The 19,396-nt window shown below is 36.0% G+C and overlaps 1 protein-coding gene across 1 annotated transcript in view; it reads right to left on the bottom strand.

Moving 5' to 3' along the window:
* Positions 1-16: 16 nt before the first annotated feature.
* LOC137385455 (probable E3 ubiquitin-protein ligase HERC4) overlaps positions 17-19,396 on the bottom strand; it is a 45,018-nt gene continuing 25,638 nt past the window's right edge. Inside the window, exons 16-24 of the mRNA XM_068071916.1 lie at positions 18,782-18,886; positions 16,651-16,818; positions 14,274-14,587; positions 10,916-11,065; positions 6,373-6,481; positions 5,644-5,718; positions 2,689-2,791; positions 1,017-1,069; positions 17-364 (exon numbers count right to left, since the gene is read on the bottom strand). Coding sequence (XP_067928017.1) covers positions 209-364; positions 1,017-1,069; positions 2,689-2,791; positions 5,644-5,718; positions 6,373-6,481; positions 10,916-11,065; positions 14,274-14,587; positions 16,651-16,818; positions 18,782-18,886 — 1,233 coding nt within the window. The 3' untranslated portion in view covers positions 17-208. The remainder of the gene's footprint in view (positions 365-1,016; positions 1,070-2,688; positions 2,792-5,643; positions 5,719-6,372; positions 6,482-10,915; positions 11,066-14,273; positions 14,588-16,650; positions 16,819-18,781; positions 18,887-19,396) is intronic.

Here is a 19,396-nt window from a genome sequence, read left to right as displayed (position 1 = left end):
TTCATTGTTAGTGATCTCAAGCAAACATGAAAAGACGGTTAAAAATTGTCGTAGCGAAAAGGCTGTAAGAAGAGAATGTGGAGAGTGAGGAGGTACAGGAAGTACTGATACGAAATTCGCCATTAGAAACAGGGAACAACATTTGCGCAAGATTATAAGTAAATGGATGACAGATGCTATTGTCTTTTGAGCAATGATAAGTTGGAAGTTAGACCAAGCCGAATCCCTCAGAATGCTCAATTGCGGTGAGAAGCTTAGAACGTAAGATGTCTTTGGATGAGTACTTTGGTAAATCAAGGAGATTGAAGCAAGTGTGAGCTACTGGCAGATGATCATCACCGGTTGACATCGGCTGTATCACCATCTGTAACAGTCAAGATCTATCAAACTCATATACGTACAGTAAGACTAACAGTTGCTGTATTACCATCTATAACAGTCAAGATCTATCAAACTCGTATACAGTAAGAGTAACAGTCGCTGTATCACCATCTATAACAGTCAAGATCTATCAAACTCATATACGTACAGTAAGACTAATAGTTGCTGTCTTACCATCCATAACAGTCAAGATCTATCAAACTCGTATACAGTAAAACTAACAGTTGCTGTATCACCATCTATAACAGTCAAGATCTATCAAACTCATATACGTACAGTAAGACTAACAGTTGCTGTATCACCATCTATAACAGTCAAGATCTATCAAACTCGTATACAGTAAAACTAATGGTTTCTGTATCACCATCTATAACTGTCAAGATCTATCACACTCATGTAGGTATGTAAAAATACAGTTGTAGGGATTACAACTGTAGATACAAGGTTGTAGGTACCTTGTATCTACAACAGCCTTGTGCCTTACAGTTGTACCTTACACCAACAACTGTGAGGTAAGTGACATAATGAACCTAACACCAAGTGCTCGATATCATTCATAGCCTACAACCAGTCGTTTGAGTTGTGCGTATGCTTTATGATATAAAAGACAAACGAATGGGGCAATGACAAAATACCTTTAATGATTCCATTCCTTGAGTTGGGATCCTGTCACAGCCAGTAAGGAATCCTGTAATGAAAAGGGTATTCTAGATATGTAGCCGCCTACAAAATGCTTGACACTACTGAGCACTCATTAGAATCGCAACAATACTTGATACTTCTTTCTCTCAGCACTATTGCGTGACTACGCCGAGCATTCATATGGCATGCATGGTGAAAGATGGATACATCGAGCCTGATATTCATACATCTATTACCATCACATAGCTAGGAAGCGCATTGTAACCATGTTTTGCTATGTTAATACACAACCAATCACACGCTTTTTCCCATGAGGCAGTAAACTTTACCTGTTTCACCGATTCCGCTGATACATTACTTCATATTATCTAATGATAACCAGTGGTTTGTCTTATAAAAGCTTGGATCAGATTCATTACTCTGGAGAACCCAATATAAAGACGCATAAAAAGGAAAAGATGTTTCAGTGAACATAACATTGTGAGCTGCGCTCAGGATTGTTTCCATTTTTTGGTGCACTGTTTTAAGATGTGCATGGAAATCAGGCTATATAGAAAGGCAATCACACCATTATTGTATCCTCATGACTTCGAAAAGCTTGTTTACCATGAAATAAGGGTTCAAATCTTCCGAACTACTCATAGTTGAATAATAGCTACCACTCTCATTCAGCTGGTTTATGATTAGAATTAAACAGCAAGTATGTATTTTTTTTCATCACTAGTGGTCATTTTAAATGATAGCTATGCTCTCCCCATTCAGAAACCTTCGGAATTGACATGATAAATAATTTATGTACATTTGATTTGTTGAAATGAGTGGTTTTCATTAGACAAAGTACAATTTCCATAGTAATTCCTGCTATCTGAATACGGCTTCATTTTAGATTCGTTTAAGAGTACTCACAGATCATCGTTAACAAAAGTTTAAATTGTCAGAAGTGATAAAGCTCAGTATGGATGTCAAAGCCTTCAATTTTTGTGTTACAATAGTGGTTGTTTTAAACAGTGCCAACTTTCATTCAATCACAAAATTAAGTACTCTCAACTACTGCGAGGACTAGAACTTGAGGCCTTTAATACAAGACATTCAGCTTACCAGACTGACACTCCAACTAACTGAGCTAATCAGTCAACTTCCAGTCTAAGACTAATTATGCCAATATGAGTACTAGAGCTTTATTTCGAGGAGTTCAGATTGTGGGCAGTTACGATTGTAGGCAGTTTAGATTGTGGGCAGTTTAGATTGTGGGCAATTTAGATTGTAGACAGTTTAGATTGTGAACAGTTTAGATTGTGATTAATTTAGATTGCGGGCAGTTAAGTACTGGTGGTTTATATATCAATTCTTCCGCATTCCGACATCAGTAGAGTTATCAACCAAAAGGCGAAAAATCTTGCCTATTTTTACCGTCTACTCGAAAAAACCAATCCATGACAATAGCAACCAATATTAAAATGCCGCAGCATAAAGCATGCCAAAAATATTGGATAACTGTTTAGGCTATTTTAGAATGATGTGAACACGAATCGGTCACATAGTATAATAGCTTTTGATCAGATTGCTGTAGACACATATTATAAATTATAAAATTACAAATACAACACCATGAAAATTGGAAACATTAGAAAACTATAAAGAATGCATGAATCATTTGGTACTCACTTAAGAAGTTTTTCAGCTCAGACTCGGACAACTGAAAGAACGTTTCCCAGAAGTATTTTATGGTTGGGTGGTCAGCATAGTACTCGCCTTTGTATGAGCAGTTCTACAGGGATACACAACTCCACTCAAATTACACAACTCCACTCAGATTAGACAAACTCAACAAATGCTAACCATTTTCTTTCGTGAGCTACAACTATCATTAGAAGAATGAAAGTGATAAACATGAATTTCTAAACACACTGACATATAACAGTAAACTCAAGTGTGTAGCCAGACGAATGGTGTCTGTGATTTCTGGCTACTTTAAGAAAAAATTAAAGTACCTCAACTATATCTAACTAGCTTAAATCACCTATTTATTGAATTTGTCAATCAACTTTATAAATCATGTGTTTCCATTGTTATGAATACAGTGCACCCTCAGAATACGATTACCCTGATATACAATTTTTTCATCTTACGAAGTGGAACATGATGATTTTTTCACCTCACCATATGAATTTTATTTCAGCATACGAATTCAACAAAATTTTCGCCCGAGCTCAAATTTGCCAGTTGGTGTGCTTATTACGTACGTCAAAGTAACAAAGACACCGAAATGCTGTTCGCTGAAAATATTTTCACAACGCCTTAAAGAAACATGATGACCAATTTCTCTCAGTTCAGCAATTCTCATGTGTAAAACAGTAATATTTTCCCTTCAAAACCAGTAGCAAAGTTGGAGTTGCAGTCCTTTTTAGTGGTCAGACAACTCAACCTGGTAACAAAAATCCACTTCATTACGAAAACAGCATTGTTTGGGCTTTCTTGCCGGGACGGGTATAACTGGAGTGTCTCAGAACCTGCATGCAACCTCAGAACCTCTATGCATGCATACATGCATGCATACATGTATGCATACATGCATGCATGTATGCATGCATACATGCATGCATGTATGCATGTATGCATGCATAGAGGTTCTGAGGTTGCATGTAGGTTCTGAGACACTCCAGTTATACCCGTCCTTCTTGCCGAATTGGGTTGAAAAATGTTTTAAACGGGTCCGCTAAAAGTTATAGTGAAAGCGAAGACAGAAACTGATAAGTGGTAAAACTTTGGTGATAAAAAGTTGAAATTCAGTAAAATATTCAAAAAATACATACTAGAACTTAGCTTTAAGTGTGTGTGTTTAGTGAGCTAAACTTATTTGAAGTGAGTTCAAAGTTTTTGTTGTATATACATATGTCTTGAAGGTAAGAGCTTTCTATGGTACGTAGTACTGCTCATAGCACATTGTAACGTTACATTTTAATGCAGATCATAACCAATAAATTCACTAAATATAATAAAGTGACAATTTTTTCACACCATACGATGCCAACCCTCTAACAGATAAAAATCGTATTCTGAGGGTACACTGTACATGGCGAATTCTTTAACATTTTCCAAACTTGACATACTTCCAATTTGTCTGATAATTAAATGCATAAAATTCATTATTTTTATATCAGAGATTAGGAGGAATTTGTCAAGTATTTGCAATGCTTGACATGATATTAAAGGGGTAAACCTAGCAGAGGACAAGTAAGAATGACTACTGCGTCTAAAGAATTAACAGAGTGAATTAATAGAATTACCCTAATTATTGAAATGATTCTAGGTAAATTTTGGTGTTGAATTCAATTCTGCTGGCCTAATTAACCTAACAGGTCATCGGGACTGGCAGCGTTACCATGTATGCCCCAAAATGTAAACATTGTAAAGGCACACTATTTAAAATCTAATGGAAGAGTAAATGGACTATCTTTAACTTCAAAGGTAGTGCTTGCTTTAACCTGACAGTAATGTCAAAGCTGCAAGCGTGCCCATTAGCACCAAAAATCCTTAAAACCTGTGATATGGCACAGTATCAAGCCTAACATAGGTGTCTGCTTTATACCCAAATTACCTATGTAGACTAAGTTTTAGCAAATCTTCATTTTTACTATTTTTTTCTGTTTGAATATACCTTAACCATCTTCAACTATGTCAGTATATCCTGTCATCATATGTCAGTATATCCTGTCATCATATGTCAGTATATCCTGTCATCATAACCAAAAAGTTTAACATTGTTGGTAGAACGGATTTGATACAAAAGAATCATCTTACACAAAATGTTTTGATATTTGGCAGTAATTATTAAAACATATCGAGTATCTTTACACTGTTTGAATCACCAAAGTCACCAAATGTGGAAGTTGAAGTGGCGAAGCCACAAAAAATTACCATATGTTTTTTATAAAGATTGTCAATCGAAAAAAAAACGCTCTTATTTTTAACTCTGTATCAATTTTATTGTTGAAAAATTTGAAAAAACAATTTTTCAGGTTGTTTCAGAATTCCTGCATACAACCTCTAATCAAAAAATATGCATAGTAAGAGTTGCGCAAACAGTAGTCACTTAATCAAACAAATAGTACTATTACAAATACCTTGCAAACATTTTTTATCGAATCATCAATGTAGTTCCACTATATGGTAACATAGCAATATTCTTCAAATCTGCATCATGCAGGATCTTTCAGGCTATTTGATAGTGTCAAAATGCCTTCCTCCATCTATATATTGAGCAGCATCACAAGGTATGATGCAGCTTGTGCACTGTCAGATAGCTCGTGAGTTCATGTATGAAACAGTTCCAAGATCATCCAGTTTGATTTTTGCGAAAAGTCCAAAGATGTGAAATCTTTTACCAACAGGTTAGTGTTCAAGGGGATGTTTATTGACTGGCCTAATTTTCATCATATCAATTCACTTAAGCTTTAGAATTTGTGAATGCAAAGAAATTTTTGCACCGTGTTTTAACGCACCCATCAGGCATTCCCTTGCGTAAAGATTTTTACTTACATCCAGTTTGAGAAACTGAGTCAACATTTAAACAGTTAAACATGTAGAGGAGACTCTGCCGCAGACTTGAAAAAAACTAACCTCTTTAAGTTTGACCCAGTCGTAGTTTTCATTACCAACAACCATGGCTTGCAGCTCAGCCGGGTGAAAGAATCTCTGCAAATATGAACTGTCTGACTTAACAACCTTCCCACATGCACGGCATGGCAACTAGGAAATGCAAAGCAATTTCAGAAACAACGAAGACCCTATGAAGAGATGAGTGAGATTTTGGATCACTTAGGAACCAAGTGGGCAGCTCTGGAGTGACTTTGAAAATTATGAAGTTGCAGTATGGTCCTTACTAGAAATAGGAAAAACTATCAAAACTAATGATAATGTTGCAGAGCAGATGCAAAGATTTATTTTACCCTAACAATCAGGGCTATGTAGCAGGCATGTTCATAGAGTTATTTTACCCAGACAATCAGGACTTTGGAGCAGGCAAAATCATGGAGTTATTTTACCCTAACAATCAGAGCTATGCAGCACGCACTTTCATAAAATTATTTTACCCTAACAATGAGGGTTATGGAGCAGGCACTTTCGTAGAATTATTTTACCCTAAAAGTTGACCTTAGAGCCATGCCATACACAAATTCACTGAGTTCTCGAAGATCCCAAATCATGGAAGTTTTATGATCATCCATGATGTAACAAGAACAGTAAACAACATCTCCATGTTAGTCTATATATGAATTTACAAAATTTTGCTAAACACCACTGTACAGAGTAGCGCATTATTAGACGATACATGTTCAGTGTACATACCAGAACTTTGCTGCCACACACTTTGTGAAAACCTTCATAAAATGCGTCAAACATCCTTTGCACAGATTCGTTGAAGATGTATGAAACATACAAGTTAACATACTCCTGTCTGTAATTGAGAGCATCGAGTTAAACAGATTATCAGTTAATGTATTATAGAATATAAACACTCCGTCCTTACATGTAGACTATCAGTTAATATATTATAGAATATAAACACTCTGTCCTTACATGTAGACTATCAGTTAATATATTATAGAATATAAACACTCTGTCCTCACATGTAGACTATCAGTTAATATATTATAAAATATAAACACTCTGTCCTTACATGTAGACTATCAGTTAATATATTATAGAATAAAAACACTCTGTCCTTACATGTAGACTATCAGTTAATATATTATAGAATATAAACACTCTGTCCTTACATGTAGACTATCAGTTAATATATTATAAAATATAAACACTCTGTCCTTACATGTAGACTATCAGTTAATATATTATAAAATATAAACACTCTGTCCTTACATGTAGACTATCAGTTAATATATTATAGAATATAAACACTCTGTCCTTACAAGTAGACTATCAGTTAATATATTATAAAATATAAACACTCTGTCCTTACATGTAGACTAGCAGTTAATATATTATAAACTAGAAATTCCCCTGTCATACAGCCCACGACCTGATAATGGAATAAGTGATAATGGAATAAAGAAAGGGTAGTGCTGGTTGTTGAAAAAGTACAGTAGTAGTACAGTGTAGTTGTCAGCAGGAATTGACAGAGTATAGTGTAAATGAGAGTTGTTCGAGATGATATAAAATAAATTTGAGGGAACACGACTTCAAAAAGGAAATTCTAGTAATCTAGGAATTTGACAGGGGAACTTGTTGGTACGTATGACATAGTTGTATTTGAGCATTGTATGTAATGAAATGTTTCTCGTTACATCCAATACACGTGAGCTGTGATATGTTGTTGTCCAGTCTGCTTAGAAAGTTGTTACGCAGTTCTTGAAAATCAGGACAATCTAAAGATTGAAAATGAGGAATGTGATGAAGGGGGGCAGCATTGAGAGGAGCAATATTGTTTTGTGCAATATTTTCATGGTCAATGATGTCCATAAAATCATGATCATCATCTGGAAACAAAGGGGCTGCCAAGTCCATGTCATTTACATCGCCTACAACATCTACTAAAGAATTCTCTGAATCAGATGAGTTGTTGTTATTAATTTGAGTAGTGTGTTGTTGAACATTAGCATTTGATGTTGCTGGTTGCTGTGAGGACCTTCTATATATCCTCCTATTGAGCTGTAATAATTGAGAGACACGTGGACGGCCAATGCGTAGGCTACGACGTGGTGTTCTGGGAAGTTGTATGTCCATGGTAGTTGTCAAGTTGTTTTGAAATTAAATTCAAAAAATCAATTATGCAAAACAAAAGTTTGTAAAAAATTCACACCTAGTCTACTACTATCTCAAACCTATGTTTTACAACAATAAAATGAATATTAATTAAAGCTGTAGGCCTAACCTACTGTATTGTATGTAATTTAACAACAGCAATAAGGAAATATGTTTATTATATCTCTGAAATGCAATATTAGAAGTAAAATGGCAAGCTGCTGTGTAATATACACAGTTTGAAAGTTGGTTGTGTTGAATGTAGAATGGTTTTGATAGCGATCTAGCAGAAAGCAAGTATGGGCGTTCACCCGTCTGGAGGTTTTCTGCAAACTGGAGCAAAATAAAAAAATGTTTTCGTCATAAAGGGGCGTTGTAGTTTGGCCCTAGCTTGTACATAAGATGTAAAGAATTTTGGCTAACGTTTGAAATAATTTAATGAAACCTTCAGTAATTGGGAAAAACATAGGCTGATAGACTGTGTACCACAATTTCGTACCTGTAAATTGGTCTACGCCTCAAACAGTCTACGTTTATTACAGAAACCTTCAGACAAATAAATTCGAATAATTATTCTTATGATAATTTTATAAAATTAAATAATTATTCTTATAATTAAATATTTTTGCAAGATATTAAAAATGGAAAAATATTAGAAACCTTCGACAATGCTAGCTAGACTGGTGAAATGCGCACGGTTCTTTTCGTGAAATGCGCACGACTTAATCATTCTATTCTCTGTCGCTTGGCATTTCGTTTGCCAGTCTTAATTTTGATAAAAATAAGGCTTGTCAAGTTTTAATAACGATTTCAGGCCGACTTAATCTGTCTACTTGTGTATAATCCGATCAGATGGGTAAGTTTTAGGATATTGTCGACAATTTTCAAAGGCTTGGTAACATATTTAAATAAGTTTATATGTGTTTTGTATCGTTATTATACTTAAACGACTCCACTGGAAAATGGTTAAATTTGTTGATGAGATTTCGGTTCAAGGGTTTGCAACGGTATTGATGAATAATTTTCATGAGTTGCGTGCACATGCATTTATCATAAATCTCTCAAACAATCGCTCCGCTCGTGTTTGGTCGTGGGAATATTATAAACATCCTTGCACCAGTCTTTTAAACAAACACCAGACCAGAATGATTGATGAAAATGAACATGAACTGAGGAAAGTTGAAGGTAATCATGAAAGCAGAACATGATTATTCTCTATGTTGTTCTTTATAATTGTAATTTTGTTAGTAACAGCTAGTCTAATATTGTTTGCATATATAAGTTACTTACGACTCAACCTAGCACATTCTTATAATATATATATGTAAATCTCAATGTTTGTCATTTATCTGTCCAGCTATAACTACAGTAATACTTCAACTTACGCGTGCTCCAACGTACGAGAAACTTGAGATACGAGCCAGCTTTTAAGCAAGTGTTAGCACTAACATACGAGCCATGTTTGAGATACGAGCACGTGAGTCAGTCGCCAAGTATGCCGGAGGTGTTTTATGAGAACAGCATCACTTTGTATTTTTCAACTGCTCAGATTATACTTTTGTACCGTGTTTTTTGTGTGCGATTTTCAGTGCAGAACTATGTGAATTAAAAGTACTCTGCGTTGATCGAAAGTTTGCCAGTAAAATGAAAATAATGCAAAGAAAACGCGAATGATAACAGTTGATATTAAACGGAAAATTATTGAAAAATATGCGAAATGTGTATGCGTGATTGAGCTAGCTCAGCAATATGACAGAAATACATCCACAATTATCAAACCGAAGGATTATATTCAGGGCATTTAATTCGCAAAAGGACTGGCCATAGTTTCTAAACGGCGCAGCGATCTTCTTGACCGCTGATGGAGAGACTGCTCAGGCATTGGATAAACAATTGGCCGGTGACAGCGTAACTAAAACGATGCTATATGAAAAGGCCGGTGCTATCGAGCAAAACTATAAAAATAGACATTCGGACGAGTTGGCTAGTGGTCATGCATTAACCTTTTGTGACGACACCTGCGTTCGTCCTAATTGCAACATGTTGAAAGGGCGACAAAGGCAAACGTCTTTAGATAGAATTATCTTAAAACGGCCGGCTAGTCGTGAAAGCGAAACAAAGGAAAAATTAGCTAACCAGCGAGAAACTTCAAACTAAGAACGCCGAAGAAATTTCAAATACGTTAAGTTAAAAATGAAAGTTTGCTTTTAGGTTTGCTTCTACGTTTGTCTTTTAAGACATTGATAAAATCCAAATTTATCAAAGTCAACTGTTGTAATGAAGGATAACTTATATCTCCATCTCTGGCAAATGCTAGCGTTAGCTGCTATCGTATGTATTTAATTTTACATTTTAATTAATCACATTTCCTTGCATTATTTTTTAATTGTTGCTTTTTGAAAGCATTTGGTAAATTAGGACAATAACCAACATGTTCGTTCTGTTACAATATCTTATTTTGAGTGTTTTATTTGCATTTTTTAGAGTATGGAAACCAATCAATATATATTTAATGATTCTATATATAAATAAATTGCACCAACATGCGAGTAAATTAACATACGAGCTCAGTCTCAGAACGCATTAAGCTCGTAAGTCGAAGTATGACTGTATAGCAATTTGATCTCAGAGCCTCCCATTCATGAGGCGCGGAGCTAACCCATTAGGCGTCACGAGATGCGTTCAATTAATTGGCGATATGAGTCAGTATCTGGATTAAACTACGCATAGCGACCCTGCATTACAGAGCAACGCCGCTAGAGCTTGCTCTTACGGCTCTTATTAGTAAGTTTAGCAAGAGGGATACTAGCTGACTTAAATTAGCCTATGGCAACTACATTGCCTGCCACTGTTTATAAGCTGTTTTTAACACCCGTGCAACGCTGGACTTTCGGCTAGTGAATAATAATATTGGTGTGAAAATTTTGTAGTATTGGTACAAATTTATCTATTTATAGTGTAAGATCTGTCTCTACTGATGAAGGTTTTACATTACGAAGAGTGGTGGTCCAGAACACATTCATTTTACACGTAGAGGTACCACTCTTCAACATACAGGAACAACCTTCTCGTTACAACTAATGCAATGACGTGAAGTCATCAATCAATCTAAATATAATCAGCAACAGACCTGTTTTCGTGTGTTACGGGGATATTACTGCCATCCTCTTTCAGGTCCATAGTGACTACCTCATCAAGACGTTTCATACTGATGGTGAAAAAAAGGCCAAATGCATCAGCTACATCCATCTCGTCATAATCAAGCAGCTCCTGTAGATTCCTATCAGAAAAAATATATATGTGCCAAAATCTTGGGCTTGTCATTAAATGAACAAGACAGACAGCTAAGGAGAGTAGTATATGAAGGAAGGCTACTAACCACTGAACAATTCCTGTTTCATATAATCGACTTTTGGGAAACATGACATTTCACCATTCCCAATGTCTAATCGTAATTGTCTACAAATTTTTAGTTTGCATTCTTACAAAAAATACAGGGATATCCTAAGTGTTATTACACGTGTTGTTTGCATGATAAGATATTTCCCACCTTTGAATTTGCACAAGCTGTATCTGCATGAAGCACGCATGTTTTTATTATCCATAACATTTGATGACCAGAGACTGGACAATGAGTGGGATCAGTTCGGCATCAACAAACATACAGGAGAGGATAAATCTCATGGAAGAACAATATTTACTATCCTGATGGAATATCGTAATGCTACGACGATAAATTTTTTTACTCTTAATAAAAAATACAAAGACTAACATTAAAAACATTTTAATCCACTAGAAATTCCCCTGTCATACAGCCTACGACCAAAGTGATAATGGAAAAAATAAAGGGTAGTGCTGATTGTTGGAAAAGTAGTTGTCAGCAGGAATTGACAGAGTATAGTGTAAATGAGAGTTGTTCGAGATGATATAAAATAAATTTGAGGAAGCACGACTCTAAAAAGGTGCAACTAACAATTTATTTTGGAAGTAAAGTTGGGTTGAAACCAGGTACAGTATATGAGTAATCGGTTAATTGTTGATATTACAGTTGTATTTGGTAGTGTGATATAAATAGATATACATTGTATAAAGGTGAAAAAGTTCTATTTTAGAAGTGTAAGTATAGAAAAATGTTAGGAATGTTGTGAATGGAAAGTATATGGGGAATGTAAAGTTGTATATAAAGTAATAGAAATGAATAAATGGTATATGATATAAAATATTGTTGTAAATAGATTTATATGTAGGCCCTATATAAGTATATGTAAAGTATTTTGTATACAAACTAATAACAAGGAAAATATATAACTAGAAATTCCACTGTCATACAGCCCACGACCAAAGTGATAATGGAAAAAAGAAAGGGTATTGTTGATTGTTGAAAAAGTAGTTCTCAGCAGGAATTGACAGAGTATAGTGTAAATGAGACTTGTTTGAAATAGAAATTGAAATAGAAATGTTCTAGAAATATCTTATAAAGCTTGGTTTAATACAATAATAAATCCCACCTAATCACACAAAAAATCACACCTAATCTACTACTATCTCAAACCTGTTTTACAATGGTAAAAAAAAATTAATTTAAGCTGTAGGCCTAACCTACTCTAATGTATGTATTTTAACAACAACAATAAGGAAATATGTTTATTATAACTCTGAAATGCAAAATTAGAAGTAAAATGGCAAGCTACTGTGTACTATACACAGCTTGAAAGTTGGTTGCGTTGAATGTAGAATGGTTTTGATAGCGATCTTTAACAGAAAGCAAGTACTGTATGAGCATTCACGCGTCTGAAACTGCAGCAAAATAAAAAATGTTCTCGTCATAAAGGGGCGTTGTAGTTCCGCCCTAGCTTGTACATAAGTCGTAAAGAATTTCGGCTAACGTTTTAAATAATGAAACCTTCGGTGATTGGACAAAAAAACATAGGCTGATAAACTGTGTACCACAATTTTGTACCTGTAATTCAGTCTACGCTTCAAACGGTCTACGTTCATTACAGAAACCTTCAATTACAAGTAAACAATGTCATAGACTGGTGAAATGAGCACGGTTTTCTTGTGAAATGCGCACTGCTAAATAGTTCTACTATCTGTCGCACGGCTTTATTGGCGTATCGTAGGCCGGTCTTAACTTTTATTAAACCAAGCTTTTCAAGCGTTTTGTGGTGATTCTCATTCAAATTAATCTGTCTATATGTGTATAATCCGATCAGATGGGTAAGTTTTAAGATAATGCTGACGGTTTACAAAGACTTGATAACATATTTAAATAGGCTTAAATGTGTTTTGTATCGTTATTATACTTTTAACGACACTACAAAACGATGGCTAAATTTGTTGAGATTTCAAAACAGGGGTTCGTCTCATTGTTGATGAATAATTTTCGTAAGTTGTGTGCACATGCATTTATCATAAAAACTCTCAAACTTTGCTCCACTCGTTTGGTCGTGGGAAAATACTCTCAAACTTCGCTCTGCTCGTTTGGTTGTGGGATAATAATAGAAATATAGAAAAGGACACATATAAAGTGTTTTGAAAAAGTTCATGCAGGAAATAGTAGAAATAGTTTTTTTAGATAAATGCAGTTTTCTGTTAAAGGTCGCGCAGCCTAGTCTCCTCTCTTTTAAGTTGTAGGATTTGGTTATTGATAGCTAATCGAATGATGCGCTCCCTAGCGAAGTTGTTAACAAGTACGTCATTAATGTTTCGAGCTCGAGAGAGGGAAGAGTATAGCTCATATTGGAAAAAGTTCGTTTCCTGTTACACCGGTAAAATATTGAGAGTTGGTTTGTGTGAACCGACGAATAGTAACTTTAAGATCTTGATATTGGATTTTACTGAAAGTGCGCAAATTTTTCAGTTTCCCTAAAAATAGCAATAAGTATAGTTCAGTAAAATCTAATCTCAAGATCGTGAAGGTACTATTCTCAATATTTTACCGTTGTAACAGGAAACGAACTTTTTCCAATATGAACTATACTCTTCCGAGGGAGAGCAATAAACGATATTGTAGCGGTAACTTCGGCCATAGACTGGTGAAATGTGCACATTTTTCTTGTGAAATGTGCACAGCTTTATGGTTCAACTATCTGTCGCACGGCTTTATGAAAGTTTTGTTGGCCGGTCTCAATTTTGATTAAAAAGGCTTGTCAGGTTTTAATGGCGATTTTAGGTCAAATTAGTCTTTCTAGTTCTGTATAATCCGATCAGATGGGTAAGTTTTAGGATATTGTCGACACTTTTCAAAGACTTAGTAACATATTTAAATAGGTATATATGTGTTTTGTATCATTATTATACTTGAACGACTCCACAGAAAAATGGTTAAATTTTTTGATGGCATTTTGGTACAAGAGTTTGGGAATGGCCGCTGATGAATACTTTTCGGGAGTTGTGTGCACATATGCATTTATCAAGCTCCCAAACACTCGCTTCACTCGTGTTTGGTCATGGGATAATGTACTAAGAAAGAAGAGTGCACTCACTTGCCGAGCAATGGGTCCAATTCTCGCAGATCATCAAGGTTGACAGGTTTGTCGAGCAGCTTTTTGTATAGACCGATAGGGAACGGCAGACTGATAATAGTGATGTTGTAAATAGCAAGGCCGCAGAGCACACCTATAAGGTGAAACATGGACATGTCCTCCTCAAATGTCTGAGAGTTGAACCATTGTAACCCTGACTCCGGGTACGATGTGAACATGCCGTACTTCACATCAAGCACCTCCTTGATAAGCAAAAGGAAGAACTCCTTGCGTACTCCACCCTCATCCACTGCCTCCTCACCCTTGAACTGTACCTTTGTAAGCAAAGAGATAAGGAGTAGTGACAGGCTCTGAGTTATACCTTGAATGTTTACACTCACTATGTATGACCTTCAAAAAAGGGTTAGGCTCTTCTCAAGAGAAACTGAAGTAGTTCAAATGATCAAATGGAACTATTGCTTCTCTGTACACACACTCAGTTCTATGTATGCACTCAGTTCTATGTACACACTCAGTTCTATGTACACACTCAGTTCTATGTATGCACTCAGTTCTATGTACACACACTCAGTTCTATGTATGCACTCAGTTCTATGTACACACTCAGTTCTATATACACACTCGGTTCTATATACACACTCGGTTCGATGTACACACTCAGTTCTATGTACACACTCAGTTCTATGTACACACACTCAGTTCTATGTACACTCTCAGTTCTATGTACACTCTCAGTTCTATGTACACCCTCAGTTCTATGTACACACTCAGTTCTATGTACACACTCAGTTCTATGTACACTCTCAGTTCTATGTACACTCAGTTCTATGTACACACTCAGTTTTATGTACACTCAGTTCTATGTACACACTCAGTTCTATGTACACACTCAGTTCTATGTACACACTCAGTTCTATGTACACACTCAGTTCGATGTACACTCTCAGTACTATGTACACTAGCAGTTCGATGTACACACTCAGTTCTATGTACACACTCAGTTCTATGCACACACTCAGTTCAATGTACACTCTCAGCACTATGTACACTAGCAGTTCGATGTACACGCTCAGTTCTGTTCACTCTATACAGCATCACTTATTAGTAGCTTTAGGAAGCATACAAACCTCAAAAGCTTTCTACAACACACAAATTAAACAAAAATCACTCTGTAATCAATGGATCTCTCTTTTCTCCTCCATCAAACCATCACAGATCTAAATTTCAGAGAGGCAAATGATATGAAGCTGTCAAACTGCTTACAGAGTAAAAAGCTGAATGTATTAAACAAACTAAGATCAGTGTGTCAGTTGATAAATACAAGCACTAGGATCAGAGTGTAAGTTGATGAATACAAGCACTAAGATCAGTGTGTCAGTTGATAAATACAAACCCTAAGATCAGTGTGTCAGTTGATAAATACAAGCACTAGGATCAGAGTGTAAGTTGATGAATACAAGCACTAAGATCAGTGTGTCAGTTGATAAATACAAACCCTAAGATCAGTGTGTCAGTTGATAAATACAAGCACTAGGATCAGAGTGTCAGTTGATGAATACAAGCACTAAGATCAGTGTGTCAGTTGATAAATACAAACCCTAAGATCAGTGTGTCAGTTGATAAATACAAGCACTAAGATCAGTGTGTCAGTTGATGAATACAAGCACTAAGATCAGTGTGTCAGTTGATAATTACAAGCACTAAGATCTGTGTGTCAGTTGATAAATACAAGCACTAAGATCGGTGTGTCAGTTGATAAATACAAGCACTAAGATCAGTGTGTCAGTTGATAAATACAAGCACTAAGATCAGTGTGTCAGTTGATGAATACAAGCACTAAGATCAGTGTGTCAGTTGATAATTACAAGCACTATGATCAGTGTGTCTGTTGATAAATACAAGCACTATGATCAGTGAGCCAGTTGATAAATAAAAGCACTATGATCAGTGTGTCAGTTGATAAATACAAGCTGCAGGTTACTGTCCTCAAACTACCGACATCCCACACGAGTGCTTGAAACCTCTCAGCCTCACCTCTATGTACAACCTTAAACACCGGGGTGCAGCGCACCGGCTATGTCCTATACGCATTCCGAGATTCGCAGTAGAGGCTGTATTTTCCTTCACATAATCAGATTAACTCCCAAGCTAGCCGCTTTTAGTCACACAGGCAATTTTTATGTTGATAGACATACGGACATGTTCAGAATGACATGCTTACACTGAGAAGCTAATTTCATATATGTAGCCTACTTTCTTACCCACTCAGACTGGCTAAAATATCTATTGCCACAGAAAACAGCACCCGACTACACCCACTACCCCAAGCACACCGCATACAACAGAGGCTATGTATGAGAACACTTCAGATAGCTACCTTGAGAGGTTTCTTAAGATCAGTGCTTCCGAATAGGTTGAGAGAGACGAGTGTGTCGTGTACAATATTTGAGCGTGATACGTTGAGGACAAGGCACGGGTGGACTAGGTCGATATCTGACGAGAATATATGATATAGGTTTTGCATGTGAGCCTGATCTATAGCTTTCTACAAGTGATACAGAGCAAATTAAAGTAAATGTTCAGAATGCAACATGTTATCGAAATGCTATATGGCTGGACCAAAGCTATATCAGTGGACCACAGCTATATCTCAGCACCAAAGCTATATTGGAGCACCAAAGCTATATGGGTGAACCAAAGTTATATCAGTGGACCAAAGCTATATCAGTGAACCAAAGCTATATCAGTAGACTAAAGCTCTGCTCTGTATGAATTGTCCACAATCAACGAGTAGGGGCTAAACCATAAAAGGGTTTTAAATGTGAAAAAAAGTAATTCAACACTTTTGGAGTATTGACAGGGTGGCTCAACATGACCAATCTTTGACACAAGTACCAGCGCATGAGTTTAAATAGTCTAAATCTTTGTTACTTACATAATAAATGGCTGTAAGATGTTTTAATAGATTTTTTAGAACATGATACAGAGTTGGAGATACTGAGCCAACGAGCAGATCTCTGGTTAACCCACTAATTGGGAAAATCTCACACAACAATAACTACTGATACGATTTAAGCTGCGTATGAAATAGAGATGTTCTCATTACAAAGGTGAGGAACTGTGGCTGGATACAACTTAGCTTGTTTCTTATCACAAAAAAGCAGGTGAAAACCTGGTCGTTCAGTCAATTACATGATATAGCACATGTAATACGCGATGTATAAGCAGGATAATGCAGGTGTGTATCCTTTGGTCTTTTCTCACACCAAATCCCTTTGAATACTCAACTTGTGATTCGCCAATTCTAGCCCACTCCATTATCAAGACAGAAACAACCTTGTGTACGGCACCCTCAGTGTTATGTACTTGGAGCACTTCACTCAACTCTAGTGCACATTATTACCTATCCTATAATACATGTACATGGCGCTATAGCTAAGAGTGAATACACGCATACTAGACAAGCGCTATAATAAAGGATGCTTGTGGACTCCCTACACGTAACCCACATTACTTACCTATCCTATAATACATGTACATGGCGCTATAGCTAAGAGTGAATACACGCATACTAGACAAGCGCTATAATAAAGGATGCTTGTGGACTCCCTACACGTAACCCACATTACTTACCTATCCTATAATACATGTACATGGCGCTATAGCTAAGAGTGAATACACGCATACTAGACAAGTAATATAATAAAAGATGCTTGTGGACTCCCTACACATAACCCACATTACTTACCTATCCTATAATACATGTACATGGCGCTATAGCTAAGAGTATATACACGCATACTAGACAAGTAATATAATAAAAGATGCTTGTGGACTCCCTACACGTAACCCACATTACTTACCTATCCTATAATACATGTACATGGCGCTATAGCTAAGAGTATATACACGCATACTAGACAAGCACTATAAAAAAGGATGTCTGTGGCCTCCCTACACATAACCCACATTACTTACCTATCCTATAATACATGTACATGACGCTATAGCTAAGAGTATATACACGCATACTAGACAAGTAATATAATAAAAGATGCTTGTGGACTCCCTACACGTAACCCAGAGAGGTAAGCATGACAAAATATTGCAAAAATATTTATTGTAGCATAAGCTTTGTGATAACCATCCATTGTCCTACTTGGAGTTGTTCTCTACATGAAGCTTTCAGCGAGATGCCATCGACACAGTAATTATTACTCTATTGCCAAACCATGAATGAATCCAATAAGATATTTTAGCTACACTAATTGAGTTTTTTATAAGGGTAGTGGTCAGTTATTATAGCCCAAAACCATTTAATGTTTTACAAAGATCTCGAGCTTAATTAACACGCAAGCACTTATCAACAGAATCTACGATTATTATGTATGACCGTAAAACACAATCAAAAGGAAAACTTGTAATTCTTATATGTACTCTGTGTATGAGTAGGGAATCTGGAAACAACTGAAAATGTAATATAAGAAGGAGTAGGGATCATACAATACCTGCATTTGAAGATGCGCATCTGTTTGTAGGAGGACAGTTTTTGCCTGAGCATCAAATGCAAATACATAGTCACAGAAGTGCACTATCGAGCGACCCTTTTCATCCTGCAGTATTTTAACACATCTATTTGATAATACAGCTCAGAATCATATAATAGAGTTATGCGGTATTCAGTACAATAGCATGATATCATCGCTCCACAATGAGGTAACCTAATATCCTAAAAGGGCTGAATATTAATAGAGATACTCTATACAAGTATTCTAGATCTATTCCAATTAGGAACTGTGTATAGTCAACAGTTTCTTGTAAGGGGACCATCAAGTTAATGTTGCCATGCGCCAAATTTAATTGGTAACTTCATGATCAAGTGAAAAAAAAGACAACATTAAGAAAATAAAATGGCTTGATTATACTCACAACTGGATACTCATAACATCAAGTCTCAAAATTACCCAGCAATGCATCAATCGAGACATGATTATATAATATATAACATAACGTAATTCTGAAAGTTTGTTGTAAAACTACGGAGCACCAGTTATTAATAACAGTGAAGCATAAATATTTTTTGTTTTTGTCTCATAATCTAATTCCCTTTAAACTGCATTGAC

The sequence above is a fragment of the Watersipora subatra genome, chromosome 1 (assembly GCF_963576615.1).
Source record: "Watersipora subatra chromosome 1, tzWatSuba1.1, whole genome shotgun sequence".
Lineage (NCBI taxonomy): Eukaryota > Metazoa > Bryozoa > Gymnolaemata > Cheilostomatida > Watersiporidae > Watersipora > Watersipora subatra.
The sequence above is the reverse complement of the archived record's forward strand: the minus strand, read 5'-3'. Positions and strand labels throughout refer to the sequence as shown.